The sequence below is a fragment of the Cyanistes caeruleus genome, chromosome 14, assembly GCF_971803275.1.
Source record: "Cyanistes caeruleus chromosome 14, bCyaCae1.hap1.1, whole genome shotgun sequence".
NCBI lineage: Eukaryota > Metazoa > Chordata > Aves > Passeriformes > Paridae > Cyanistes > Cyanistes caeruleus.
The window spans coordinates 1,237,660-1,265,623 of NC_141714.1; the positions used below are offsets into that span (position 1 = coordinate 1,237,660).

Sequence of the window (27,964 nt, forward strand, 5' to 3'; positions counted from 1 at the left end):
AGCGTGATTCCCCAGAAGGGTCAGGGTTTCCCCGCAGCAGCCTGGCAGGAGCAGAGTGTGCCATGCCCAGCTGGGTGTGTTAGCCAGCATGTTCTGGTTTCTGGTCAGGAACGGGGCAATGATGTGGATTCTGCCCAAAGAACAGCGGGGAGAGGAGAAATAAATAAAAAAAGGCCACAAAATGGAGCAGCAGTGACAAAAGCAGCAGCGACAGTACTGCAGGCCAGGTCAGAGCTGTGGTGGCCCAGGGGAGCAGAGCAGGCAGGGGACACACGGGTCAGGGGCGCTCGGAGGGCTCATGGGTGCCCTTGGAGCTCGGCAGGAGTCCCTGGGAGGGTGGTGTGGAGGAAATGCCGAGGTGGGGCAGCAGCTGGGGCTGCCCACAGCTGGGGGGTCCTGTGGGACGTGGCCCCAGGATGGAGGGGAGGTAAAGGAGCCCCCAGCTCCCCCTGCAGCACGAGGCCCGGCGTGATTCCCTTGAGGAATTACCAGTGAGGGCTCCTTTATCATATTTTCTCTGTGACAGATCATTCCCATTGGCATTTCTTCAAGTTAGTCCATGACTGGTACCTGATTAGCTCCACTCCCTGATGGAGAATGTCCCTTATTCCCCAGACTTCCCATTTCCCTGGAACATGAGAGCCGCAGAATTTTTCACCATCACCTTTTAAAGTCCTTTGGTGAGATTTATCCCATCCTGAAGATTTTAGAGGTTCTAATTAAATGGGGCAGGAGCAGCGGCGTGTTGGAGGATGTGATGGTGGGATGCAGAGCTCTCCCAGTCAGCACCGTGCAGCCCTGGGTGCGATTCCTGCAGGGATGGGGTGAGGCAGCTGCAGGATGAGGCTGTTACTCAAACTGTCGGTTTTTAATTGCACCAGGATGCAAATAAGGCAGGTCTTGATGAACCTGGGGTCATGTGCCTGTATCAGGCCGTGCCAGCCTGGCTTTCTGACCATCACCCAGCCTGGAATGGCTCTTGGAGCACCTCTCTTACCCACAGTCCAGCTGGAGGCAAGAGTGGGAAAAGGTTCAATACAATGTGGAGAAGTGGAGTAATTCCCCTCTGCAGGAAGAGCTTCCTCCCTCACGGCCTTCCTCGGTGGAGCCCTGGCTCTCTGCCTTCCCACGGTTCTGGCAGCCCCATGTTTCACCCTGCCACCCCTCACGGCGCAGTCTACAATTCCCGAATCTCCTGCCCCACAAGCTCAGCGCTCTTCTGCCCACAGACCCTTGCCCCAAACCGCTCTCCAAGCCCCCACGCCCCCACAAGGGGGACGGGCCGTCTCCTGCCCCAGGCTGCCGTGGCCTTTTCTGCAAAAAAATAGAGCTCGATCTCCGTGTGAGGTGGTTTTTCCTCTCCTTAGGCACTGAAAAGGTTTGGGGCTGAGGCTGCAGAGGACTCTCCCGGCAGGTGACACCAGGGTGTGGCTGCCGCCCCACATGTGCCATCTGGGGGTGGCCGCACCCTGGAGCCCGTGCCCACCCCCCGGAGGCCCCGGCCACGGCAACGCTGAACTGAGGAGAGACTTCACCATCGGATGGACCAAACCGGGGGCGCAAACGGGTCCTGCGGGGCTGAGGGCGACACGGACCCCACGGAGATCAGCAGCGGAGCCCACGGGGGTCCGAGCAGCCCGCCGCGGGTGCGGGACGGTGACATCCGCCAGCCCCCCCGGCGCCCACGGAGGATCGCGGGCCGCGGTCACCGCAGCACCGCCCCGTTCCGAGCCCACCCCGCAGCCCTGCGGGGCCCGGCCCCGGGAAGCCCCCGGCCCCTGCCCGCCCCCGGGGCCGCTCCCCGCCGGAGCGCGGTGCCGCCGCACGGGCACGGGGGGACACCGCGGCGGCATCGCGCCCCCCGCCCCGGCACCGGCCGGTCCTGCCCGTCCCCGCGCAGCCCCCGCGCCGCTGGCCGGGTCCCGCCCTCCCGTCCGGGTCGTGCAGGAGCGGGGACCCCCGCGGCCCCCCCCGGCTGCCGGTACGCGGGGGCCGGGCGGAGGGGGCGCGGCGGGGCCGGGGCGAGGGGCCGCGGGAGAGGAGCGGGCACGGGGCGGTGCTGCGCGGGGCCCGGCACGGCCCGGGGCGGCGTGGCCGGGCAGGGCCGGCCCGGGCAGCCGGTGCCCGCACGGCGGGGCCGCGCCAGGGCGCTGCGAGGCCGCCGGTCTCCGAGGCCCGTGCGGACGCCGGGGGCGGCGCGGCCCCGGGCCGGGCGAGGCTGTCAGCGCCGGGGCGGTGCGGGACGGTGCGGAGCGGGCCTGGCCAGGCACCGCGGGGGGTGCGGCGGCCTCCGGGCCTGCGGGCCCCGGTGCCGCGGGCGGGGGCCGGTGACAAACTTGCGGCCGCCGCACCGTGCCGCGCCGCTCCGTGTCCCGCATGGCGCGGGGGAGGCGCCTCGACCCCCGCCCCGCAGCGCTGCGCGCCCCGCGGGACACCGAGCCGGCGGGGGGAGCGGGCCCGGGGGGGGTTACCCGGCGGCAGCGTCGCCGGGCTGGGGGCCACACGCCCACCTGGGCTGGGCAGGCGGGTCCGCGTTGTCCCAACCGGCCCCGGCCTCGCTGCGCCCGGGGACACCCACCCCCCCACACCCCCCCCGCGGCCGCGCCCGGCGGTGGGCACGGGGAGGGGGGTACCGGGCGGAGGGCAACGGGGCGGGGGGCAGCGGGGGGCGTCGGGCACCGGGGCTGAGGACTGTAGGGCTGGGGACATCGGGACTGCGGGCACCGGGGCTGCGTGCGCCGCGCTCGCCGTGCGCTGCCCGTCCGGCTCTGCCCGCTGTCGGGCGCCCGGCGCTGCCCGGGCGTGGAGCGAGCGCCCGCCCCCGCTGCCGCCTCCTCCTCCATCCCTCTCCTCCCCCCGGTGCGGAGCGAGCGTCGCTCCCCGGTGCGGGAGCCGGTGCCCCGGCGCGGGGTCGGGCGGGCGTGTGTGTGTGTGCGGGGCGTGTGCGCGTTGGGCTCCCCCCGTGCCGAGCCGCTCCGCTCCGTGCCGTGCCGAACCCCGGGCGCGGCGGCCTCCCGCCCCCCGCCCCTCCCGGGGCCGCGCCGGGCGCGGAGCCCCCTCCCTCCCTCCTCGCGCTCCCTCCCTCGTTCCCTCCCCGCGCCCGCCCGTTCCCTCTCCGGACCGGCCCCCCCGCGCGGGCCGGGGCGCGCGGCACGCCGGGACCCGCAGTCCGCGGGGCGGCTCGGCGGCTCCCGGCCCCGGCGGGCGGACTACGGCTCCCGGCAGCCCGCGCGGCCGCGGCTCGCTCTCGCCCTCACACTCCGGCTGCCGCTGCCAGTGTCTCCTCCGCCGCCGCCGCTGCCGCCGAACCGCCGCTCGCAGCGCCCGGGGTCCGACCCGCCGCCCGGGGCAGGGGCCCGCCCCGGCCCGCCGCCCCCCGCCGCCCGCCCGCCTCGGGAAGCAGGTGCGTACCCACCGCCCCGCGCCGCCCCGCGCTGGACCCCGGCCCCCGCTGCCCGGGCACCCCGGGCCCGCGCCGCCCCGCACCCACGGCACACGGGGGCAGGCGGGGGGGAGCGGGTGGCCCGACCCCCCCCTCCCGGCCGTCCGGACGGGATCTCCATGGAAACGGTCCCGGGACACCCCCGGGGGCGGCGGTGGGGCGGCGCGGGGGGGGCCGTGCGGGCTGTGGGGGGACGGCGACGTCCTGCGGCGGGACAGCGGCGGGGGCGCGGCGGGCACTGACAGCGCCGGGCGGGGGGCAGCGGGCGGCGGCGGCGGCTCCGCTCCCCGCCCCGCGACGGCGCGGCGGTGCCGCTGCCCTGCCCGGCACGGCTGCTCCGGCTCCGGCACCGGCGGCACCTGCCGCTGCCGGGGCGGTGCGGGGGGTCTCGCGGCGGGGCGGGGCGGCCGCGCAGCGCGGCGCTCCCGGGGCGGCGGTGGGACGGCGGCGCCCGGCGCTCGCGGAGTTTGGCGGCGTGGCCCGAGCCCGCCCCGGCCGCCGCCGTGCCCGGGGCCGGTTCGGCTGCGGGTGCCGGCCGGCCGGGTGCCGGGCGGTGGCGGAAGAGCCCTCCCCGGGGGTAGCGCGGCCGCCGCCACCTCCGTGTCCGGGGCTGCCCCGGTGCGGCGGCGCGGGGACCCGGCCGCGGCTGCCGGGGCTGCGGGACGCTCCGCCGTGGAGCGGCCCCGGGGGCAACTGTTGAGCCGGGGGCTGCGGGAGCGGGCGCGGGGCAGCTCCGCGGGGCCCGGCCCCCGGCACGGCTGCGGGCTGCGGGGCGAAGCCCCCGGAGCGGCCGCGAGGCCGCCGCGTCCCGGGCAGGGGGGGCTGCCTGCCCCGCGGGGCCCCGGAGGCGGCGCGGGGCCGCGGGCCGGGCCGTGGCCTCGCGGGGCTCGGGAGCGGGACGTGCCGCGCCTCGGGCGGGGGGCTCGCCGGGGAACCCCCGCGGAGCCGACCCCGGGGCGGGCTGCGGCCGGGGCCGGGGCGGTGCCGCTCCGCGCCGACGCCCCCCGGCGCCCGGGGCGGGGCGGCCGGTCCCCCGCCCGTGCCCACGGTGATGGCCGGGCAGCGGCAGGACCGGCTGAGGGAGGCGGCGCTTCCTGCCGCCCTCACCGGGGAGGAAACCAGCCCTCCCGCGGCAGCGTGCCGGTACCGGGAGGGGTCCTGGCTCCTCGGCGAGCGACATCGGTGCCCTCATCCCAGCCTGGGTGAGGCCGGTTCAGAGCGGCACCGGGAAAAGGTCCGTCACGCTAAAATAGAGACGAAGTGAGTTTCTCCTGTCACAGAGCATCCGCTCTCTGGTACCCTCATCCCCTGGAGTCTGGGGATGAGTGCTAGGGCAGGGCCGGTGCATCCCGTGCCCTTCGCAGCTCCTCTGCATCTTTTTGGCCCTGTTTGCAGCAGCCTTCCCTTCCCTTTCTTCTCCTCCCTTCCCTTCCCTTCCCGCTGTGCCGCTTCCATTGCCCTGGCCACCCTTTGGGTTTAGGTGGTCCCAGTGGCAGCACTGGTGGGAGGCTGCAGTCGAGGACAGCGGCTGCATCGCTGTCACCTGGGTCTGGAGGCGCGTTCCGGGTGTCAGAGCCCAGGCTCCAGCGCGGTTTGGCCTTCAGAGCTGCCCTTGGGACCTCCGGGCTCTGGAGCACCAGTCTGGCTTCCAGGCATGGGAGGCTGCTCACTGCTTCTGGGGTTTTGGTTGATATGCACCTTGTCAGAGATGTTTTTGAACATTATCATCCCTTAATGGCTCTTTTTCAGTCCTTAAAAATTTGTGGGCTTTGGTGGGGGCAGCTTTGGTTGTTGCAGACAAGCCAGGGTTTACTGACACCAGTTGTTCAGCAGCTGGGACCAATTATCACAGCACTGCCCAGTGTGCAGCAAACTTTTATTTTTTTCTGAAATAGGGATGGATTTTTTTCTTTTTTATTTCCAATTCATCGTGCCGAGGATCTATAATTACGTGTGGTGTTACTGTGTCTTTAAATCAGCTTAAGCAAATGCGTGTAGGCAAAGCCTGGCTCAGCTCCGCAGCGGCCGGGGCGGCTGTGCAGGCAGCGGGGACCAAACCCGGCTCAGGGCCGCCCTCGCCGGGCACCGCTCTGCCCAGACAGCCCCAGAGGTGGCCTGGCCCATCCTTGCTGCATTTTGTGCCACTCTAGTCATTCCTGGTCTATTCTCCTACAGTTTCTGACCTCTGCATGAGTGGTAGCATAACATAAGATAGACTGTTCTCTTTTTTTTTCAGTTTTCTTGTTTGAATTTTTCCCTTGTTGCATATCATGCCTGCTGCGAGTCCTGTGATAGGGCCGTCATAGGTTCTTTGATTTCATTTTCGATTTAATTTTTAATTTTTTGCCAGCAGTTTACTGCACCGGGTTTTCCAAAGCGGTGCTCGGAGCCGAGGTGCTGGGGGCAGGTGTCAGGATCGGCGCTCGCTCCGGCCCTCTGCACCTCCAATGGACACCAGACCATCACATATCAAAACAAATAGAATTCCTTGCCTGCGTTACTAATGGCAACAAAGAATTGCCAAAGTGAACAAACTATGGCAAGGGAAGAAGACCTGCCTGTGGCTGCAGACCATTCCCTTCTGGCCCACCTGTCCCCCGGGAAGAGCTGCAGGGCACATCCCACCTCATCCCGCTGCTCCCGCTCCTGTCAGAGTGGCCAGCTGTGCTCTGAGCACTGAATGCCACCCGAGTTTCCAGCAGCTGACCTCGTTTTATATTTTGTAGCCATCCAGGGTATAAACCCCCCTTCCTTAGAGGTTTTGCTGCTCTGGGAATGAATGTTTCAAAGGTGTCTCCCGCGGGTGTGTTTCCAGGGTCAAAGTGCATTGCTCCCGGCCTCCCACAGTGTCCCCTGGCCACAGGAGCCACACGCTGCTGTGGGAGGGCAACCACGGCATCCTCTGCATCTCCTGCTGCCGAGGGATGTGGGAGCCTTTCTCTGTTCCGTACCCTAGGGCTGGGAAGTCCTTTTCCTTCCTGTGTGCCAGCACGGACGGAGGCACCACGGCCTGGGCAGGGATTTCTGTGTCCATAAAGGCTGTGGAGCAGCTGAGCTGCACCAAGTGACCCACACTGGGATTCCTGGAGCCAGCTCATGCTGTGGCTGCCACTCATGCAGGGGGAAAGGCAAAGCTGATGTTCCCCTTGGTGAACTCGTGCCGTTGTCTGAGCTCTCTGCCAGCAGTGGGGCGCGTTGCTGCCTGTTGGGTCTTTGCTTGGTGCTCTCCCACCTCAGCTGGGGATGATGTGCCTGCCCAGAGCAGGCAGAGGGAATCCTTGCGCTAGGAGGGTTGAGAGGATTGGCTGCTGGTGTTCCAGTGCTGTCAGCTTCCACCTGCCTAGGCAGGGTGCAGCGGGACACTGTCCATGTCTCGGTGTGTAGCTCCTGTGCTGGGGCTGGCATGGAGGAGAGGAAGGGTAAGATCCTGGAAATCCAAGTGGTTTTAGGACTTGGAAATACATAGAGCGGGAAAATACGTGGAAAGCCTTTTGTGGGGGATCAAGGCAGCGTGGTCCCACAGAGCGATGTGTTTGCACCTTGTAGAAGTGATTGGCACAGGCTGGCTCTGGGAGGAGCAGGAAAAGCCCCTTCCTGCACTGCTAGGCCTGGCTCCGCTGCAGGTGCTGTAAGGTGGATGCTGTGGGAGGTCATGGCTCTGGGTAATCTGATCAAAGTGAGTTAGACCAGGTGGCAACATAGTTGTGACATCTGTGAGGGCAAACACCAACAGCACCAAACTCCCCAGAGAGAAGCAAACCCTTGGCTCTCTGTGACCGGCAGGTTGATGCCAGCCCGAGAAGCTGATTTACATGTTTGCCAATGCAAGCACTTGAGGAGATGAGAGTTGTCAGGCTGGGGACCTGATCGGGCCAAGGGATCACTGTCACTGCGAGAAGAGGGTGGCTTGTGGCAGGAAGGCTTCAGGATCTACTTTGCAACCCCTTTGCAACACTGGGGTGGGAGGTGTGACTGTGAGGGGCTGCGGGAAACAATTAGGCAGCTTCACTTCAGGCAACTCCCATTGGGATCCCCAAGAGCCAGGGAACAGGCAGGGTTTAGGCAGCGTGGAGATGATGGGCTTAATTCTTGTCAGCAGTGGGAGCTGGTGGGGGAATGCTGGGGGAGCCTGTCCTGGAGCCCTTGCTCGGCCTGCCCTGAAATGATGGTTGTCTTGGCACTGTTGGGTTTTCATTGCAAGGAGGACTTGTCTAGGGATAACGGTTAAAAAACATCCATTCCTGAAGAACTTCATCTCAGGAAACTTGTTTCCATCACTGGACAGCAATATTTCAGAAGAGTTAATCCAAGGGAGCTTCCATGGGTAGCCAAGTCATCACTAACCTGAGTAAAAGCACGCTTTCACTGCAAGGAAAACATCTGCTTTGCTTTTCCTGGAGCCTGGAAGAGGCGGGTTTGCAGAGCAGCATCGTTTCCTTTTGCGAAACGAAGAGATGTGTTGCCTTAATGAACAAAATCCCCTTTTCTTTCAATTCACCCTGGTAGTCCCACTGCAGACTTCTCGCAGGGCTTGTCGTTGGAGGTGGGCGTGTTCAGCACCTTCCTCGCTCACGGTTCTTAGGGCACGTTCTGTTTCGGGAGGTGAAGGTGCTTTAATACCGCATCAGCTTCCCCACGCAGAATGCCTCGATGTTCTTACTTCATTCTAAACTCGTTTTCCTTGGCGTTAATTAGAATTGGCTGAGCACCTATTTAGCTAAATCAAAATAAGACTGTGGTTTCGTATACACTTCCTTTGGCAGACGTTGTGGATTAAGTAGACTCTGTGCCAGGCTCTGCCCTCTCTCCCTCTTGGTGAAGCTGATCCAGGAGCTGGTATGGGTTAAAACCAGTCCAGCCAGGAAAAAAAAATAAAGAAAAAAAAAAATGTTTTAAACAGAGATCAACTCCCTGGTCAAGTTTACCGGGGTACTGCAGGGCTTCAGTGACATGACTGAAGGGGTGAGGGAAGAGAAAGGCTTCAACAGTTTCTCAAAAGCTTCTTCTGCTTGAAGACAGGCATGTGAAGCCATGCCCTAGTTGTGTTCTCCAAGGGTTTCCTACGAGTTTAATTACATCCCTTTAATGTCGCTTCCAGCTGCACCAGTGGAGATGGGAGATGTGCTCGCTTTCCTTGTGCCGACTCGGCTGACAGTGTTGTGACCCGGGGAGGCTGCAGTTGCTCTCCCTGGCTCAGCGTTGCATCGGGAGGCTGCTCATCCCTGCATTTCCCAGTAAACTTCCTGCTCTGCCTTTTTAAGGATGCTGTTGCTCCACTGGTTTGTGCTTGAACCCACGGCTGGTGCTTGGCCCCTGTTTTATTCCTTCTCTGAGTTCATATCTGGATTCTTTTTCTTTTCTGTCCTCCGTTCCCTGTGAAATGCCTGTCTTTGGCATGTGTCCCACTTGGTCTGTAGAGGACAGAGGCCAAGAATCCACGAAACAGTGTTGATCTCCGTTCCTGTGTCCTCCCCGCTCTCCTCCTGTGGCCGTCGTTCCGGCTCTTCTGGCCAGCTCTTACTCGAGCACTCCAAACGTGCTGTTTCTTCCAGCTCCTCGTAGCACCCCGTTATCCCTGCTCCCTTGCCAGCCCTGTTCGGGGGTCACGCCTGATCTCTGCTCGTCCCCAGCTCCGTGCAGCCTCACGCATCCCCTTCCCCCGTTGCACAGAAGGTCCCTTTTGATTCCTCCTGGAACATCTGTCCTGCTGCTGTGCTTGGGGGCAGAACCTTCCTCCTCCCCTTCTTTCAGTTTAGCCTAAGATGGTGAAATCCCCGCAGATTGTTTGTTCCCCTATTTCCTTTATGTTGCATTTCTCTCCAAGCATCGAAAGACTCCTCCCCTTCCTGCTCCAAGCCACCTCGTTCTCTTTGGGTATGACCCTGCTCTCTGCCTCGGCGTCTGCCCGTCTCCCCCATCGCTGCTGAGGATTTCTCCTGTCTCACAGCGTGTGTTTTTAGCAGGTTTCCCCTCTTCCCCTGACCTCTGGTTTCCGTACACTGTTTGCTCACTTGTGCCCTCGTACGTGCAGATGGCTCCGTCGCTTTCTCTTTGGCACAGCAGCTGCCTTGCCCCCGTTTCTCCCGTGTGCCTGGCCCCTTTTTCCTCCTCCTCCTCCTCGGATCGCCAGCGGCACGTTGGGGCTGCAGCGAAGACACCCGGCAGCAGCTGCGCCCGGAGGAGCCGCTCGCAGCCGCCGCTCGTCCCTCGCCGGACGCTCCCTGCCTGCCTCCTCTCATGGCACAAGCTGCTGCTTGTCCCGTGCAGGGCTGGTGTCGCCAGGAGTTTGTCAGGGAAGAGACAACCGGCAGAGATTTGGGATCACGTGCTGCTTCCAGCTAATTCCCACTCCCACCGCTGCACCGAGAGCGTTGCCGTGGCTCTGTGCCTGCTTTACCTTCAGGGTTTAGTATTTCCCTGAGCATCCTTGACAGCATCTCTCGCCCTTTTGCAGTCAGTCCTGCTTGGTTTGGCCGAGTCCACTTGTTAGCACAGGAGATGCTGCCTTCCTCCCGTGCCTTTTCCCTGGAGCAGGAGAGCTTCTCAATGCTCCAGCACCCAGCGCTGCACGATTGGCTGCAACGCTCTCCCCTGAAAGCTCCACCCAGCCGGCACTGCCTCATGGATGCTCCTGAATCTCTGGATTCCCCCACGTTTTCCACCCATAACTCCAAAGAAAACCAGCACCTTCCTCACAGAAGGAGGGGATAAACCCTTGGCAGCACCACTCTGCTCCCTCCAGGAGCCCTGAGCTGAGGAGAGACCCTCCTTATTTGAGGCTTTGCTCCTAGGACCTGCCATGGGCTGCTTTGGGAGAGTCCTGTGCAGCCTTGAAGTTTCAGTGCTGTAAAAGACCATCACCTTGTACAGCTCTGCTTGGCGTCTTCTGGTGCTGGAGGTTCCTCTGGAGGAGAAGAAAAGTGGGGGGAACGTTTCAAAGGATGCGTGAGTGTACAAAGACACTTGTGTGAAACTCTGTGGTAGCCAGTGGCTTCTTGGCAAGAGCACTGTTTAATGAAGGATGAGTGGACAGTGGATTCTGTCCAAGGGAACTGCTGATTCCTCCTAGCCCTCTTCCAGAGCTGTGGCGTGCTGGGCTGTTGTTCCCCATCTGCCTGGCAGCAAAGCTGGGGATGAGTTTTCTGAAAGTGTGGTTGAATTGATCATCCTGAGGAGAGTTCCCAACCCTCCGTTTCCCTTTTGCAGGCAGAGTGGTCCCTGGAGCCCCAGCAGGTCCTGAGGGTGAGGAGCAGCTGTCATGATCTCTACAGCACCTCTGTACAGCGGGGTGCACAACTGGACCAGCACAGAGCGGATTCGCATGTGTGGCCTCAACGAGGAGAGGTGAGGTGCGTGCGCGGCGCCAGGGGAAGGGAGCACGAGAAAGCCACTGAGGCATCTGGAGAGGCTGTGGGAAGGGAGCTGGTGCTGACTCAACCCCTTTTACTGGGGTCTGAAATGGCCTGAAGCACAGACGAGCCCCAGGGTGGAGTTGGATGTATTGGATATGCTGGCATTCCGGGAGGGTCCCCACATCCCGTGCTCCAGCGAGGAGTGAGGATCTGTTGGCCCTGTGTGGTTACGTTGCCTCCACAGCTTTGAGGCTGACGAGACCAAGTTGTCTGCATGTGCTGTTGGCTTCACTAGACCTGTGTTCTCAATGGCCAAGGAAGGGAAAGAGCTTGAACTAAAAGCTTTTGGTGACCCACGAGGGTTTGTGCCAACCAGATGATCAGATGGGAGGGTTGTGACTTGCCACCAAACAGATTAGGGAGGATTTAGTGGCTGGGAGGTAGGACTGATCAAGCCAAACTCTCTGGCTGTGTATTGCCTGTTCATTCCCGTGGCTCAGGGGTCTTATTCTCAAAACCGACTGGTTTGTGGCTTCCTCAAGGCCACGGCGTCTGTTCCGTGCGTTTTCCCAGGCCGGGGAAGTTTGTGTGCACAGAGGCAGCGTGTGGCTGTCACTGCTGGCCGCGGGTGCCGAGGGTTTTGGCGGGTGTCCCCCGAGGCCGGTGCAGCAGCGGTGGGCAGGGACGAGCCCCAGGTCTGGCTCGGGCAGAGCTGATCTGCCGCCCGTAGCACCTCCGGGCACGCTGTGACCCGCAGATAAGGGCTGAGCTGGCGATACCGCCGAGCCTCCCGCCGCTGCTCCGACCTTCCAATAGGCGTCAAACCGGGAGATGGCTGGGCAGACCGGGGAGCTGCGGCCGGGCGCTCTCTCGTCCCCGATGCCCATCTCATTCCTTGGGCCCCGTCTGTGCCCGCGGCATCGCGCACTGCCCCGGGAGGAGCCCCGGGAGGAGCCCCGGGAGGAGCCCCGGGAGGAGCCCCGGCAGGGCCGGGAGGAGCCCCGGGAGGAGCCCCGGGAGGAGCCCCGGGAGGAGCCCCGGCAGGGCCGGGAGGAGCCCCGGGAGGAGCCCCGGGAGGAGCCCCGGGAGTAGCCCCGGCAGGGCCGGGAGGAGCCCCGGGAGGAGCCCCGGGAGGAGCCCCCGGGAGGAGCCCCGGGAGTAGCCCCGGCAGGGCCGGGAGGAGCCCCGGGAGGAGCCCCGGGAGGAGCCCCCGGGAGGAGCCCCCGGGAGGAGCCCCGGGAGTAGCCCCGGCAGGGCCGGGAGTAGCCCCGGCAGGGCCGGGAGGAGCCCCCGGGAGGAGCCCCGGGAGGAGCCCCGGCAGGGCCGGGAGGAGCCCCGGGAGGAGCCCCGGGAGGAGCCCCGGGAGGAGCCCCCGGGAGGAGCCCCGGGAGTAGCCCCGGCAGGGCCGGGAGGAGCCCCGGCAGGGCCGGGAGGAGCCCACGCAGCGCCCTCAGGGGGAGCCGGGCAGGGGGTCCCGCCGGCCCTGCGGGTAGCGGGGGGCCGGGGAGCTCCGGGAAGCTCCGGGGAGCTCCGGGAAGCTCCGGGAAGCTCCGGGAGCTCCGTGCCCGGGCGGGCCCCGCGGGCGGGCGGCTGCGCTCGGGCTCCCCCTCGCGCTCGGCCCAGGCCCCGCTCCGGGACCCCGCGACCCCCGCCCGCTCCGGCCTCCCGGGCCCCTCACACGGCCCCGGCCGCCATCCTCGCCCGCGGCCTGTGACGGGCGGGCCCCGCAGCCCTGAGGGAGCCCCGGGAGGGACCGACCGCGATGTCACTGAGCGAAGGTCGGTGGGGATGGCACGGAAACAGCCCCAGGCAGGGTCCCGGCTGTGCGGGTACAGAGCAGCGTGCTGGGGCTGAGGCAGCTCAGAGGGAGGTCCTGGTGCAAGGGGGATGTGACAGGGCACTCGGGGTGCTGAGTCCAAAGACAAATCGTGTGCCCACAGCTCTGTGTCTGTGACTGCTGTGAAGGCTCAGGACGTAGGAAGCAAATCTGGTTGAAATTATGTCATCAACAGAATCCAAACTTGATCTGTTTTGTGCTGGCACTAGCAGCTTGTCCCCAGCAAGACACCAGGGAAGTGCTGTCCGGTGAATACCACTGGGGCAGGAGTGTCCCAAGGAGGTCACTGGATTCTGTTCTGAAACCAGACTTTCCACTAAGCAATCACATTCCAGAGACCAGGGGCCCAGACATGCTGGCCAGCAAGACATGGCACATCGGGATGGCTGGGCTGGGGGTCCCAGGACAGGGAGGAAGCAGGAGGAACGGGAATGAGGAGGTGCCTGTGGAGGAAGAGGAAAGCAGGATGAGACTCAGGGGAGGATGGAAAGGTGTGGTGGGACAGAATGGGAAATGGAGGGGACAGGAGCAGGTGTGTGGCACCAGGCTGTGACACTGGGGAAGGCTGGGCTGGCCCATGATTAGGCTGGGTGGCCGTGGGTAAGGAAGGTGTACAGCTGCTCCACTGTCCCACACGGGGACAGGGAGAGGTGGGATTCTGGGAGGGTATTTTGGGGTTTCGTAATGCTGTGGCTTCTTCCTCACCTAGGAGAGCCCCCATTTCTGATGAGGAGTCAAAAACGAGCAGCTCCCAGCACTTGGGGTCTCAGGAGTTTTGTGTCAGCAGCAGCCTTTCCGAGGTGAGTTCTTTGCCTGCACAGCTGGGTCCAAGGAGGCCATTCCCTGATGGAATAGGCCAAGGAGGAGCATTTTCACTAATGGATTCACGGACTCCTTGGGAGGGATGCAGTGAGGCAAAGCCGTGCTCTCCTTTGGGCAGAGCTGTTGGCTGGTTTTGCCTCTGTGTCTGGGGTGGGCAGATGCTTCCTGCTTCCCTGGGTGCCACTTGCACAGCTCCCAGGAACAGCCTCTCCCCTCTTGCTGCAGGTGGAGCTCACAGCAGTCAGCGGTGGTGGCAGCAGTGCCCAGGGACTGGATGCTGATGGCAAGGTGGAGGAAAAGCTTGGACCCAAACTGGAGGAGCAGCCACCCGATCCCAACCCAAACCTGGAGTGTGTGGGAAAGACTGTGACAGATGATGCCCTGGGCCCTCTGGCAGGACAGGGGGATGGCAGAGGGCAGGAGCCAGCGACCCCCAAAGCCGTGGAGCAGGAGACCAGTGGTGCTGATGCTGCCTGGACACCAGCAGATCCTCCCAGCGACAAGCAGGCTGATGCTGCCCCAGCCTGCTCCGTGGCTCCTGAGACTGAGCCTGCTGGGAATGAGAAAGCCCCCCCGAGCACTGCAGCACAAGGGCCAGGCGTGCTGGCAGAGGGGACGTTGTCTGTGGTCGTCTCCAGCTGCAACACCTCTGCCTCCACTCCCGCCACCTTCACATTGAACAGGGTTTGCTTTCCCCCCTCTCAGGCCCCTGCTATGCAAAAGCTGCCCCTGTCCTTCCAGGCTGGGGCTGTGCTGAGCCCGAGCCAGTCTCTGGTGTACATCCCCCCACCCAGCTGCGGGCAGCCGCTCAGCGTGGCCACGCTGCCGGCCGCCCTGGGGGTCTCCTCCACACTCACCCTCCCCGTCCTGCCTTCCTACCTGCACGAGCGTTGCCTACCAGGCATCATCGCTTCCCCAGAGCTGCGTTCCTACCCCTACACCTTCTCTGTCACCAGGCCCTTGGCGTCGGATGCCAAAGTGGTGTCTGTGGAGGTGAATCAGCTCAGCTGCCCCCCGCCCTCGGGTGGAAGCAGTGCCCAGCCCACGGCTGAGAGCGCTCCCCTGTCCAGCAGCGGCCTGGCCCTGCCCTCCAGCCAGGCTCTGCCAGCAGCACCAGCAGCAGGTGGGAGCGCCGCTCCCTCCTCTGGCACTGCCGTGCAGGCCAGGGCCCCGGCAGCTCCTGAGCCACATGCACCGGGGGCTGCCACTTCCCTGTCACCTCTGAAGTCCCCTCCCCAGCTAGAGCGTGAGATGGTCTCGTCCCCGGAGTGCACTGAGATGCCTCTCGATCTCTCCTCCAAGTCCAACCGCCAGAAGCTTCCTCCGCCCAGCCAGCGCAAGACCCCCCCCATGCCCATCCTCACCCCCGTGCACACCAGCGGCAAAGCGCTGCTCACCACCGTCCTCTCCAAGTCCCAGCGTGCGGCACAGGCCACGGGCAGCAGCGTCACCTCCTGCCTCAGCACCGCCCCGCCCTTGGTCATCTTTCCCGAGTTCCTGCGCAACGGCGAGCAGGGCTCCTGGGTGAAGAACACCACGCTCATCAGCACCATTCCCGGCACTTACGTCGGCGTCGCCAACCCGGTGCCGGCCTCGCTGCTGCTCAGCAAGGATGCCGGCGTGAGCCTCAGCAGGGACCCGCGCCACCTGCCCAAGCAGGAGCCCATCTCCATCATCGACCAGGGCGAGCCCCGCGGCACCGGCGTTCCCTGTGGGAAGAAAGCCAACCAGGTTGGCACGGAAGGGCAGCAGGATCCTGCCAGGAGACCTCTTCACGGCAGAGCTGCTCCAGGAGCTCCCTTGTGTCAGTCCAAGGACATCGCCACCTGGAATCCTGTCCAGGGAAGTGTGTACCCGCGATGCCCCGTCAATGGAAAACCTTCCAATCCTCAACTTCTGCCTCTGGGCTGGTCTCCGTACCATCAAACCCCGCTGCTTTCCATCGGCATCTCCACGGCAGGACAGCTGCCCCTGAACCAGAGCAGCCCCTGCAAGCCAGCCGTGGCGGGCGAGCTGCCGGCGTTCCTGAGCGTGCAGCCCGCCGAGCCCAGCGCGGCCGCACAGAGCCTGCCCGAGGGGCTGCCCCGGCTCCCGCCTCAGGAACACGATGCTGCGGCCAAGAGCAAGAGCTGCCAGGCCTTGCCCAAGCCCTGTGAGGAGCCGGCCAACCCAGCACCGCTGGAGGCCGGTCCGGTTCTCCAGACCGGCGCCTTGGATGGGAAAGGGGGGAAGGGGAAGCTGGACAACACTCCGAAGAGTCAGGAGTGCACTCGGCCAGAGGCTGACTCCGGTCAGGAGAGCAACGCACAGACTGAGACTCCCCAGGGGAGCTGTAGCCTCAAACAGTCGGATGCAAAACCCAAAACCCAAGTGTTAGCGGCGTATCTGTCACATGACGTGCCAACGGCTGGGCAGCAGGGCCTGCGGATGGTGCCGGACGCGCCCGCGGATGGGCAGCGCAAGGAGCCAGGCTGCGAGGGCTCCCAGGAGCCGCCGGCCACGGAGCACACACCATGTGTGCAGCAGGTGGATCTGTGCAGGGTCAAGAAGGAGCGAGTGGAGTGCGATGTGTCCTTTCCCTGCCTGCGGGCCGGGACAGCTCCCCAGGCCTTCCCCGAGGCCAAGCTCAAAGGAACAGGGCAAATCAAGCAGGAGGGTGGCACACGCTGCAAGGGCAAGCGGCAGCATGACGGGGACACCAGGCAGAGCCACAAGAGACTGAAGTGCCAAGGGCAGGACAGCGAGGAGTCCCCAAGCAAGTCGGGAAGCCGGGGTGTGCACGGCCGGAAGGTGCGTAGGGTGGGATGGGCTGGGAGCGCTGGGTCACCTCAAAGGTGGGGCTGGGGGGAGGAGGGAGCTCTCGTGAGGGGGACAGCTGAGGGCACAGGGCTTGCTACCTGTGCTCCTGGGCATTCCCTGGCTGTGGGGGAATGTATCTTGCTGTGCTGCAAGATGTCCAGGGCTAAAATGTATCTGGAGGGCACCCACCAGCGTAATCAGTGGAGATGGAGTTTTGTCCTTGTGCTGCTCCAGCTCCATCAGTGGGAAGCTCCAGCTTCAGCCCATGTCCTCCCTTCACAGTGGCAAAAACACCACGACAATCCACATGAGCCTGGCAAGCAGGAAGGCCGGGAAGGCCGAGGCAGCCTGGGTGCCAGCACAGATCACAACAGCCTCAGGGTAAAGCGCAAGCGCAGGAGGCCGGCGAAGACGGAGTGCCCATCTCCGGCTCACCGCGGAGACGGCCACGAGGAAGGTACTCTTGGGAATGGCAGTGGGTTCCTGCAGGGTCAGGCTGCCCTAGGGACCAAACTGCTGCTCTCCTGAAGCCACATGCCCTCTGGAGCTGGGTTGGGATCCAAAACAGAGCTGCAGCATGATCAGACTCCCCGAATAGAGGTTGGGAGGAACCTTAAAGCTCATCCTGTTCCACCCTGCTGCCATGGGCAGGGGCACCTTCCACTAGACCAGGCTGTTCCTGGTCAAGCCTAGCCTTGGATGTTTCCAGGGATGGTGCATCCCCCACCTCTCTGGAGAACCTGTGCCAGTGTTTCACCACCCTCATTTTCAAAAACCTCTTCCCTATATCCATTCTAAAGCAACCTCTGTTCATTTAAAGCTGTCGCCCTTGGGACATAGCCCCTGCTATGGTGACACTGCACTGTCCTTCCCGCATCACAGGTCTGTGATCTGTTTTCTCTAAGCTCGGTTTTCCTCCCAGGTTACTTGGAGAAGAAGCCCAAGAACAACTTTCGGGATTTCATTCCGGTGGTGCTGAGCAGCCGGACACGCAGTCAGTCGGGTGAGTCGGTGCCCAGGCTCCTGGTGACAGTCCCGGCTGCACTGGGAGCATTCCCTTTTCACATCACCTTCTCCCTGCATTTTGTCCTGCTTTGAGGCTTTGCCTTGTGGTTCCTCTTGGCTTTTTTGTCAGCTAGAAATCCCCCTTTTTTGCAGGAAGCATTGCTGGCTCTTCTGCTGGTGTGACAGGAGAGTGTGATGTGAGCGGTCAGGAGATTTTACCATTGCTGGAGGAGGATCAGGAGGAAGAGGAGGAGGAGGAAGAGGAGGAGGAGGAGGAGACATCCTTGAAACATTGCAAGCTGCGCAAATCCCACAGGACATCCCGCTGCCACAGCCGCAGGGACAGGGACAGGTCTGTGTCTGAGAGGAGCAGCTGTCACACGAGGAGGACCCGGGAGCTGACCTGGAGAGCAGAATCACCCAGGCAGCTGTGGGAGCCCAACGAGGAGGAGGAGGAGGAGGAGGATGGCCACATCAAAAGGAAGAAAAGGAGACGGCAGAAAAGTCGGAAATACCAGACAGGGGAATACCTGACTGAGCGGGAGGAGGAGCAAGTGGGATATCCCCACCGGAGGCGGAAATCCAAAGCAGGTACAACCTGGGAAGGGGGTTCTGGTACTAAACTGGGGACCAGCGTGGGAATTTTTTGTTTGTTATGTGCAGAATGTTTGGGGTGAATTTGGTTTTCATTATTTTTTTTTTTTGTGATGATGAAACTCCCTCACTTTTAATGACTGGTGGCTGCAGCATGGGCTGCTTCCATCGATCAGCTCTTCTTTCAAAAACATTTACAGTAAATTCCAGAGCAGTAAACAGCAATTTCTGTGGCTAATTAGCCACTGATCTTACCCTTGGATTAAGACAGAGGGCGTGGGAAAACGAGAATGGGACGAGGTAGCAGAGTGGAATATTTCTGGACAAGCAGGGCCCCAGGGAGCCATGCTCTGCAATCTGTGCTAACGCAGGGGGATGCAGAGCCATCTCGATCCAGCTAGGCTGCTCTTAGCTTTGCCTTGCTCTGTGAGGGCCACTTGCAGGCTTGCACCAGGGAGCACAAGGGCGAGAGGATTAGCAGAGGGGAAGTGATGGGGGAACCCCCGCTGTGGTTTGTAGGGGTGAGGAGGAGCACGCTGTGCCCACCTCTGCTCTGCCACTGCTCCTGCGCCTTCCCCCGCCACTGCCAGACCCTCTGTGAAACCTAAATCCATGGTGAGCCCATCCCTGAGGGCAGCAGTGTGTGCAGTCCCCTCTCCCTGTGCAGGGACAGGCTGTGGGACCTGTCCAGCGGAGCTGTGGCTCGGTGTGTGCTGGCGCTTGGCTGCGGCTGTAGCTGTGTCCAGTCACACGGGTGACTCCAGGAGGAAAGTTGTCATGGCAGCACTGTGCCAGCCCTCTGCGTGCTTGGGCTGTGCTCTTGGAGGGCATGAAGTGGCCACAGCCACACCAGAGCTCAGAGCTGTGCTCCTCAGGTGCTGCCTGGGGGCTGTGGGGAGCAGAGCTGGCTGCTGTCCTCCCAGCAGCTGCTATCTGCTCCAGCACAGTGCTACACTATCCTGCCGTGTCTGGGAGCCTCTGCCAGACCGGGAACAAAGTTTCCAGTCTTGGCAACTCAGGGGCACTCTCAGGATGCCTCGTATTCAGAGCAGGAGCCTGGAAGGAGCTTTGAGTGCAGTGGCATTCAGGAGGGTTTGCCCAGCAGCTTTACCACGTATGTTAAGAGTCTCTGTCTGTCTGTCCAGCTTCCCTCAGAGGCTGCTCACTCAGCTCTCAGACAGGGGACCTGCTGGGATTCAGAAGCCTGGAGCCACCTCCAGTGGCAGTGGAGTCCTGAAGTTCTCTCCATGCTGTGCAAAGTCCTTTCCTCTGTCTCTTTTTAACCGATCTCTTCCTCATTTCATGGAGTGCCTCTAAGTCTCGTGCTGCAGGATTGGGTGAGCAGGATTCCTCCATTCAGGGAAGACAAGGCTGGATTTCCCTTGAGGAATCCCAGTGCTTCCTAGCTGGATGCATGTTAATGAGAACTTAAATGTGCTCCTTAACTTCAGGGGAAGATGTGAGAGGGCAAGGCAGGGCCTGTTACGTTTAGGCAGCAAGCACTGAGTGCTCACAGACTGAGCTGCTGCTCGTCCTGTCTCTCTAAGACACATCCCAATGAATCCTGCTCCTGTCTTCCCTTGTGTGTCCCATGTACATGCTGACTCCATCCAGATGGGAGAATCCGGGTGTTCTCTCTGCTTCTCCTTCCTGCAGTGCCCCTGCCCTGAGGCTGGATTTAGAATCATGGAACCTCAGAAAGGTTGGAAGGGACCTTAAAGCTCATCCAGTTCCATCCCCTGCCATGGGCAGGGACACCTTCCACTATCCCAGGGTGTTCCAAGCCCTGTCCAACATGGCTTTGGACACTTCCAGGGATGCAGGGGCAGCCACAGCTGCTCTGATATCTGTGCAGCTCTCAGAGATGGACAGTTTGTCTTGCCTGCTGGCAGAGGTCTGGGTGACCTTCAGTGTGGTACCTCTTGAAGCTCCTCATTCACATTTCTCCTTTAGATTGCAGGCACCGGAAACAGAAGGAGCAAGGGAAGGGCAAAGGCACAGAGCTACAGCTGAGGAGCAGGCTATCCCCATCCCCCCGGAAACCTCAAGGACGCACGGACTTTCGGAATGGCTTCTTCCTGGAGCACTCCGACAGCTCTCCTGTCCAGGAAGAGCTGGAGAAACCATCAGGAAAACGCAAATGTAAAACCAAACACCTGGCAGGGATCTGTGACGAGGGGAAGGTATGGCTTGAACGGATGAGTGGAACACGTGAGGGGAGAAGGGAACTCCCGTGAGTCATGGCCACATGGGCCAATGACTTCTATTCCTTTCTCTCCAGGGGAAAGGCTGCTGCAACCAGCCCAAAATGTGCTCTCTGAAGAAGCCCCAGGACTTGTGGACACTTTGTAAGTCCCACCGGGCCAGCCCAGGGAGCTCCCCTGAGCTGCCCCCGGCCCAGAACGTTCCTCCCGGGGCTCGGCGGCTGATTGTGAACAAGAACGCGGGGGAGACGCTCCTGCAGCGAGCAGCTCGCCTGGGCTACAAGGTGAGTCCTGCGCCCTCCTGCGCATGCCCTGCTGCCCCAGCCGGGCTGGGTGTCACAGCCATGCTCTTGCCGTGCAGGACGTGGTGCTGTACTGCCTGCAGAAGAAGAGCAGCGACGTGAACCACCACGACAACGCGGGCTACACGGCCCTGCACGAGGCCTGCGCGCGTGGCTGGATCGACATCCTGCACATCCTGCTCCAGCACGGCGCCAACGTCAACTGCAGCGCCCAGGATGGCACCAGGTGAGCCAGGGCAGCGTGGGGCAGGGAGCAGGGTGGGCTCGTCACGTTGATCATCACTAAATGGATCTTAACCCAATCCAGAGCATTTCCCTAGCTAAGTCCCGGTCCCTTTCTGCCCTTGCAGGCCTATCCATGATGCAGTAGCGAATGACAACCTGGAAACCATGTGGCTTCTCCTTTCCTATGGTGCTGATCCCACTCTGGCCACATACTCTGGGCAAACAGCAGTGAAGCTGGCCACCAGCGATGTGATGAAGCGCTTCCTCTGTGGTGAGTGCCAGGCCTGGGGTCACAGTGCTCCAGACCTTCCCTCTGGCAGCAAACAGGGCCAAATCTGGGTGTGAAAGGGCCTGAGCAGAAAATGACTCAGTCTTCAGCTCTGTCCTGTCACACAAGCATGTTTTTACCACCCAAACTTTAATTATACAATTGTGTTTCTTGTAGAAGATACAAGTCACTTTTCAGTTTTCAGTGTGCAAGGAGATGGCTGCGCTGTGGTCACACAACTAAAGACAGTGCTCTGCTTGGAGATGCTGTTCCACAGTCCCTGGTTCTATTAACTAGGGACTATAGCTATATATATATATATATATATATAGTTATATAGTTATATATATATAACTATTTAACCTAAGGGAACAGATCTTTGTTGGCAAATAATGCTGCCTTCTCTGGCAAAAGAGCCCTGCCCAAACACTGCTGCTGGCAGAAGGGGCTGGTTTGGATCCCTGTGGCTGCGTTCGGTGCCATTTGTGTACACACAAGATGAGTGTTGTGGCTTCTCCACAACAACAAGGAAGGGACAGCCAGAGGTGGCTCCCAGACAGAGAAAAGATAGAAAATCCCCAGTGTAGAAAAAAAATCTGTTTGCCCACTGCCTTTGTGAGCTCCTCCAGGCTCAACTATTCACACAAGTTTTGGGGATGGTGATTTGGAGCTCAGGACTGCTCTAAGAATCTTTCCTTCCAAGCCACTTCACACTGTCTGTTGTTTTCCCTTTTCAGCTCCCATGTCCTGGCTGGGGGCCTGGGGTGATGCCCACTCCTGAGTGGGGATACCCTTTCTGCAGCTGTGGTTCAGTTCTGCCATAATGCCCGAGTGGGAAATGCAGCAGGGGTGAAGCAGCTCCCCCTGGATCTGAGGATGTGCACACCAGGATGATGCTTTGAGCATTAACGCTCTCTGTTTCCCCTCTCTAGATTACCTTTCAGACCTGCAGGGCCGCAGTGACGGAGACCCTGGGACAGCCTGGGATTTCTACAGCAGCTCCGTGCTCGGTGAGTGCAGCGCGGGCCGGGCCGGCGGCAGCAGGGCAGGAGGTGAAGCTGTGTAAAACTCATTCCCTCGGGTTTGGCCACATCCCTCCTTCCTCATGCTTTGGACAGAGACCTTGCTGTGGTGATACGTGCTGGGAGTTGCTCCTGGAAGGATTTTTTTGGGAAGCTGAATGTGTGCATCCATTCGAGTGCAGGACTGGGGATTCCTGAGGGCTTTGGCTGTCAATCCCAAGCATGTCATTCTTGGAGCAGTTCTTGTTTCTCCCCTGCTAACCAGTCACCAAGGAAGGTGAAAGACAAGTATGTCCTTCATTCCTTCAAGGTGTAGAAGTCTTGAACTTCCAGGTTCCCAGAGCTGCCCATCCCTCTCCCCTGCTTTGGAGGGGAGATGTTCATCCAGGGGAGGTCCTGTTCTTACAACACCAGGCATCCTTCCCAGTGAAGGGCTGACTTCTGCCTTTACTGTCACTTCTCAAAACTGTGGTTACAGTGGAAGATGTTCTGGATCCGGCACAGGCCTGCAGCACACTGGAGTCCCTCCAGCCTCTTCCAAGTTCAGCACTCCCGAGCCCTCCGTAAGGACTAGGAGCATTTATGCTGGCAGGCTGAGAGGGTTGTTGCCTGTTGATTGTAGTTGCTCACCTTCAAAACTTCCACCATGCTTCTAGAAACAAAAACAAATTCAGGAGGGTGCTCTTGGTAGAAGACTTGTCCTTGGAGGACCCTGATGTCTTTCCATTCCAGAACAGGAGAAATTCTGCTCTCCTGAGAGCTTTGTTTGTAGGCTGCTGCACCTCAGCCCTGCCAAGGGAACAGTTCAAGCCTCAGCCTCCTTCCTCAGAATTTCTCACTCTCAAAGCTGTCACAAGTGTTTTCAAAGAAGAATAGCTGTTCTTTGTGATATTTTTAAAGATACTACCCCTTTTGATTTATCACTAATTCCCTGCCGCCCCATCCACGGGGCATTCCCATTGCTGCCTTTGGGAGGCTGCCTGGGAAGGCAGGAGCTGGCACAGCTGGGAAGTGATCCCTTACCCTGCCAGGTCTCTTTCCAGCAGGCACGGGAAGGGACCCTCTCCCCATCCTCCTGGGATCAGTTAGAGCAGCAGCAGCAGCTGCAGTGCCAGCCCCGCGTCACCTGCGCCGTGCCAGGTGCTGCTGCCGGACACTGCCAGAGCCGCAGAAAGAGCAGGATGGCCAAGCCTGGGACATGGGCTGCTTTCTTTACAGCCTGTTTACTGTGTGTCCTGAAATGTCCCTTTCTGGCTCAGGTACCTCAGCAGTCGCCTCGGGTCACCTGGAACAGGTACAGCCCAGGCCAGGGGAGTACCTGGTTCTGCTCTGGAATAACTGAGCTGCTCTCAATCATCACGGGCAGCAGACAGCTCTCCTCCTCCAGTGGATCAGTCCTTTGAAATCTGCCTTTCCATCAGCTCCACCAGCTGAAGCACTGGACATCCCTCAGGATACAGGAGAAATCCCAGGCCCTGCTTGAGCTGTTCCTATTCTTTGAGACAGGAATGCTGTCCACATTTTCCTTGAGGTCTGCAACTCTCTGGGGGCTGAAGGATAATGAAGGAAGCCAGGGTGTGGGATCTCTGAGGTGTGGAAAATCCATCAGTGTCCTGTGTTTGGTGCTGCTGGAGCTCCAGACACAAAGTCCCAGTCCGGGATTTGTCTCCACCTGGGACAGGCATTGTTGTGCCTGGTACAGAATGTTCCTGTCCTTGTCCCAGCCTTTGCACGGGCAGACGGACAGGACTGAGCTTTCAGGACAGACAGTGAGCCCTATTTTTGCCACATTAAATGCATTTAATTATTTTTTCTGAGTTCCTCAGGAAATCTGAGGCTTTTCAGTGATGGCATCTGAGCTTCGCTAGCAGCAACATTGGATCAATAACCATGTCACTTATTTTTGTCCTATTCTACAGCAAGTTTGGACAATTTCAGCACCCTGTTTTGTAGAGATTTTTTTTTTCCCTTGACAGCACTAGGAAATAATTGTTTTTCCCCCAAGACCCTGCCTGAGATAATGTCTCCTGTCATCTGCTGTTGTTCTTCCGTTGGATCTCACTCGTGCTGGGTGAGCAGCTGGGTGTGTGAAGCTTCCTTGTGCAGCACACCAGAAGATTTTCCTTTTTTCATCCTTTTCTCTTGTGCGTGGGGTTGAACTTTTGCATGATTGGTTTATTTGCTCAGGGGCACATTGGGTCTCACTGCTCCCTGTAGAATCTAAACTCTCTTACCTGGAAGTTTTTGGAGTTCTCCTGTATTATCTCAGTGGGACAACAACACTCTGCAAACTTAACACTTCACACTTCTTCATAACAAAATCCAGGCAGCAAGCTTCTCTTCAACAGGAGCTTTTCAGATTTGTAAATGGGAAAGTTACCTGATTTTAAATGCTTTTGGATCCAGCCTGCTGTTCTCCATCCCCTCTGGACACAGATCCTGCTGGAGCTCAGATGCCTCCTGGAACACCCAGGCAAATTCTCTAAGTCAGAGAATCATGCACTGGTTTGAGTTGATAGGGACCTTAAAGACCATCTTATTCCACTCTTCCACCATGAGCAGGGACAGCTTCCACTGTCCCAGGCTGCTCCAAGCCCCAACCAACCTGGCCTTGGACACTTTCAGGGATGGGGCAGCCACAGCTGCTGTGAGCCCTGTGCCAAGGCCTCGCCACTCTCACAGGGGAGAGTTTTTGTATATACACCTTAAATTTCCCCTCATGTTTGTTGCTTGGTTGGATTAGTCTCTGGTGGCACAGCCTTGCTGCCCTCACTGGGACGGGTGCTGGCTCCCCTGGATCACCTGCTGGAGGTTCTGAGGGTGGGATCTGGGCGGAGAAGCTCTGGAGGAGCAGAGTGCTCGCTGTGCCTTCCTTGGTATGGCCTGTGCGGGCAAAGCCTCTCCACATCCACCTCACTGATCCAGGCTCTTCCAGGCTGAGGAGCTCTGTGCTGGCATGGGAGAGGGGCCAAGGTCATTTTGGAGAGAGTCTGGGGTCTACCAGTGGGGTGGCTCGTGGTGCAGGCTGTGCTCTGTCCCACCTGAGCTTCCTGCCATAGCTCGGGATGTTGTCCCCACCTCACCTGGCCAGCGAGCCAGCAGTGCAGCCAGCTCCTCTGGGACAAGGGGCTGCAGGGGAGCAGGTGGCTGCAGTTCTCACCTGGCTGTGGGAATGCTGTGGGGAGGTGCCCAGGGGGTCGTGGCAGTGGCCAGGGAGTGCCAGCACAAGCTGGGTATGACTGAGCAGTGCCAACCTCTGTCCTGTTACAGAGGGGAAGGACGGCATCGGCTGCGACCTGCTGCTCAACCCTCCAGGGAGCTCAGACCAGGAGGAAGAGGAGCAAGAAGCAGATAACTTCATGTTTGAGTTCTCAGACAAGCCACTGCTTCCCAGCTACAACCTCCAAGTGTCCGTCTCCCGGGGGTGAGTGCCTTTCCCTGCAGCACAGAGCAGGACCAGGGCTGGCTGCAGCCCTGGCACTTTGGTTCTTCCAGGGGTTGAGAGCTGCTTGTGTATCTCAGGATCATCCCAGAATCCCAGAAGGGTTTGGGTTGGGAAGGGCCTTACAGCTCATCCCATTCCACCCCTCTGCTATGGGCAGGAACACCTCCCATTAGACCAGGGTGCTCCAAAGCTCATCCAAGCTGGCCTTGGACATTTCCAAGGATGGGGCAGCCACAGCTGCTCTGGGCAGTTGTGGCTGTGGCACTGGGGAAGTTGGGGAAGCAGTGCCTGGCTTGGCACAGCCTGGAATGTTCTCAGGGAGCAGGGAAGGCTCATCAGGACTCCCCCCAGCCTCCATGGCCAGGCACATCCTGCTGCCCTGAGTGTCCCTGTGCTGTGCCAGGAAGCACATCATCATCCCTTATGATCCTGCTTCTAGCCCCATGTCCCTTCAGCAGCAGCTCACACTGATGGCTCTGAGATGGTTTCCCTTCCACCATGGCCAAATCAGTCCCAGTACTGGAACAGCACTCCCATCTGCATTCCCCATGACACAGTGCCTGCTGCTGGGGCAAAGGGTGACTTGGAAGAGGCAGCAACCAAAGCACTGCTCTTCTGGGCAGCAAATTTCTGTGCCTGCCAGTGTTTGTCCATGCAGAGGGACACGTGCAGCATGCCCTCCAGCAATAAACCACACCAGAAGCTCCATTTCCTGACCATGTGGCTTATTCCTGGCAGGGAAGCTGCCAGGACCTTGTTGAAGGCAGGACTTTCACACCAGTGTCCCTGCCTAGCTGTGAGCGTTTTAAAAAGCTGTGACCTGTGAGGCTGTGATCAAACCCCAGTCCGTGGGCTCCTGGAGGAAATCAGCACATGGAGAGCAGTGCCAGAGGGGAGGGACAGCGTGCCAGGAGGGCCTGCAGCCCCCTCCACCCCAGTAACCCACCGTGCTCTTGCCATCCTCGCAGGCCCTGCAACTGGTTCCTGTTCTCTGATGTGCTCAAGCGGCTGAAGCTGTCCTCCCGCATATTCCAGGCCCGCTTCCCGCACTTGGAGGTGGCCACGCTGCCCCGGGCAGAGTTCCAGCGCCAGGTGTCCCTGAGCCAGGTGCTGGCACAGGAGGAGGTGCCGGCAAGCCCCGAGCTGGCGCCGGGCACGGCAGAGACTGTGGAGCTGGTGCACTACGAGCCCGAGCTGCTGCAGCTGCTGGGCTCGGCGGTGGAGTACCAGGCCTGGAGCAGCTGACGGGGACAGGCCACTCCCGGCATCACGAGGCAATAATAAGGACCAAGGGGAAGCAGCTCTCTCAGCGCCAGCAGCAAGGACCCGAGTCTTTGAGCAGCCGCTCCTCCTCTCCTCAGGGTCTCCTCCAGCTGGGGAGGGAGGACCCTCGCCTCCAAGGACTTCCCGAGGTCCCCCGGCCACGAGCAGTGGCGGTCGCTGCCGCCTCATGCAGCTCCGGTGGGTGATGGAACCCCTGCTCAGAGGGGCTCAATGGGGCAGCGAGGGGTGGGAGCCGCCGCCCCTGCCCACCGGACCCTACGGAACTGCGCCTCTCCGTTCGCCCTCCCCCTCCCAATGTCTTCCATAGTATTTATTTAATTAGTATTTAATTTGTAATGTTTTCTTTGTTTTTGCTGAGTCTGTATCACTGTGATGGTGAGCTCCGGGCTGTGGGATGAGGCCGTCCCCGCCCCTCTCCAGCGTGCCCCGAGGCCGGCCAGGCCCGGGGGTTCCCGTCCCCCCCCGGCCACAAGCCAGGGGACAGCCCCTTCCCTTGGCTTTGGAGCTGGCTCCCGCTGCCAGCGCTCAGCCGCAGCCGGGAGCCAGCCCCACTGCTCCATCCTCTCCCTTGCTCCTTCCTCCATCTCATTCGTGCTGCTGCTCGCTGTCCCCGGCGGTGCCGCCGGGCAGGCGCAGCCCGCGGCCCCCAGCGCGTCCCCCGCTTCGGCAGCTTGTGCCCCGCTCCCGGAGCCGCTCCGTGCCCCGCTCCCGGAGCCGCTCCCGGAGCCGCTCCGTGCCCCGCGCCCGCCGCTGTCCCGGGAGCCGCTGTGTGCGGGAGCCGCTGTGTGCGGGAGCGGGCGCGGGCTGCTCTGCCTCGGGGCCGGTACAGTTTTATTGTACAGGTGCTAACAGGACTGAGGTCGGGACAATCGGGGGATTTCTGGCTCTCCCCGCTTGGCAGCGGGAGCCTTGGGTGAGTTTTTTTGTTGGTTCGTTTTTTCTTTGTGTTGTGTTTCTCCCCAGCCAGGGCAGGCTTTTCCCCCCTTGGAGCCCTGCTGCCAGCCTTCCCCCGGGGGCCCGGCAGCACTTTCTTTAAGCCAAGGGTTTTTTGCCTTTGGGTGTGTATTCTGGTTGCTCTTTCTGATTTCTGTTTTATTATATGCAGCAACAGGCTGTGGTGTCAAAAACACTGATGTACAGAAAAAACCTGCATCAGGCTCCCTGGCTCCTGCCTTTTTTTCCGTGTCCAGGCAGATTTCTGTGCGTGTCAGCCTGAGTCTGTGGCTTGGGGAAGGGAGAGGGGAAGTGGGACCTGCAGGGCCCATGTGTCTGCACAGCTGGAAAAACAGGGAGCCTTCCCTGCTCCTGCCAGCTTCCTGCGTGACCCTGCTGCTGGGAGCTCTGCAGCCAAGCCCAGCCATCC

At 60.9% G+C, this 27,964-nt stretch overlaps 2 protein-coding genes across 5 annotated transcripts in view; one reads left to right on the top strand and one right to left on the bottom strand.

The window, feature by feature from the left end:
• ZDHHC9 (zDHHC palmitoyltransferase 9) overlaps nucleotides 1-27,964 on the bottom strand; it is a 76,806-nt gene that overhangs the window by 25,948 nt on the left and 22,894 nt on the right. The gene's annotated exons all lie outside the window — the stretch shown is intronic.
• On the top strand, nucleotides 1,933-27,759 carry BCORL1 (BCL6 corepressor like 1). 4 transcript variants are annotated; one of them, XM_086850713.1, is made up of 14 exons: nucleotides 1,933-1,981; nucleotides 10,649-10,786; nucleotides 13,341-13,431; nucleotides 13,679-16,243; nucleotides 16,535-16,709; nucleotides 17,175-17,255; nucleotides 17,411-17,848; nucleotides 19,805-20,034; nucleotides 20,133-20,339; nucleotides 20,417-20,583; nucleotides 20,708-20,853; nucleotides 21,783-21,860; nucleotides 25,143-25,296; nucleotides 26,286-27,759. In XM_086850713.1, the coding sequence occupies exons 2-14, from the start codon at nucleotides 10,701-10,703 to the stop codon at nucleotides 26,560-26,562; spliced, it is 4,695 nt and encodes a 1,564-aa protein (XP_086706839.1). In that variant the 5' UTR covers nucleotides 1,933-1,981; nucleotides 10,649-10,700; the 3' UTR covers nucleotides 26,563-27,759. The 4 variants fall into 4 exon arrangements, with proteins under 4 accessions (XP_086706839.1, XP_086706838.1, XP_086706840.1 ...); XM_086850712.1 differs by lacking the exon at nucleotides 1,933-1,981 and adding an exon at nucleotides 3,273-3,403; XM_086850714.1 differs by lacking the exon at nucleotides 1,933-1,981 and adding an exon at nucleotides 4,522-4,702.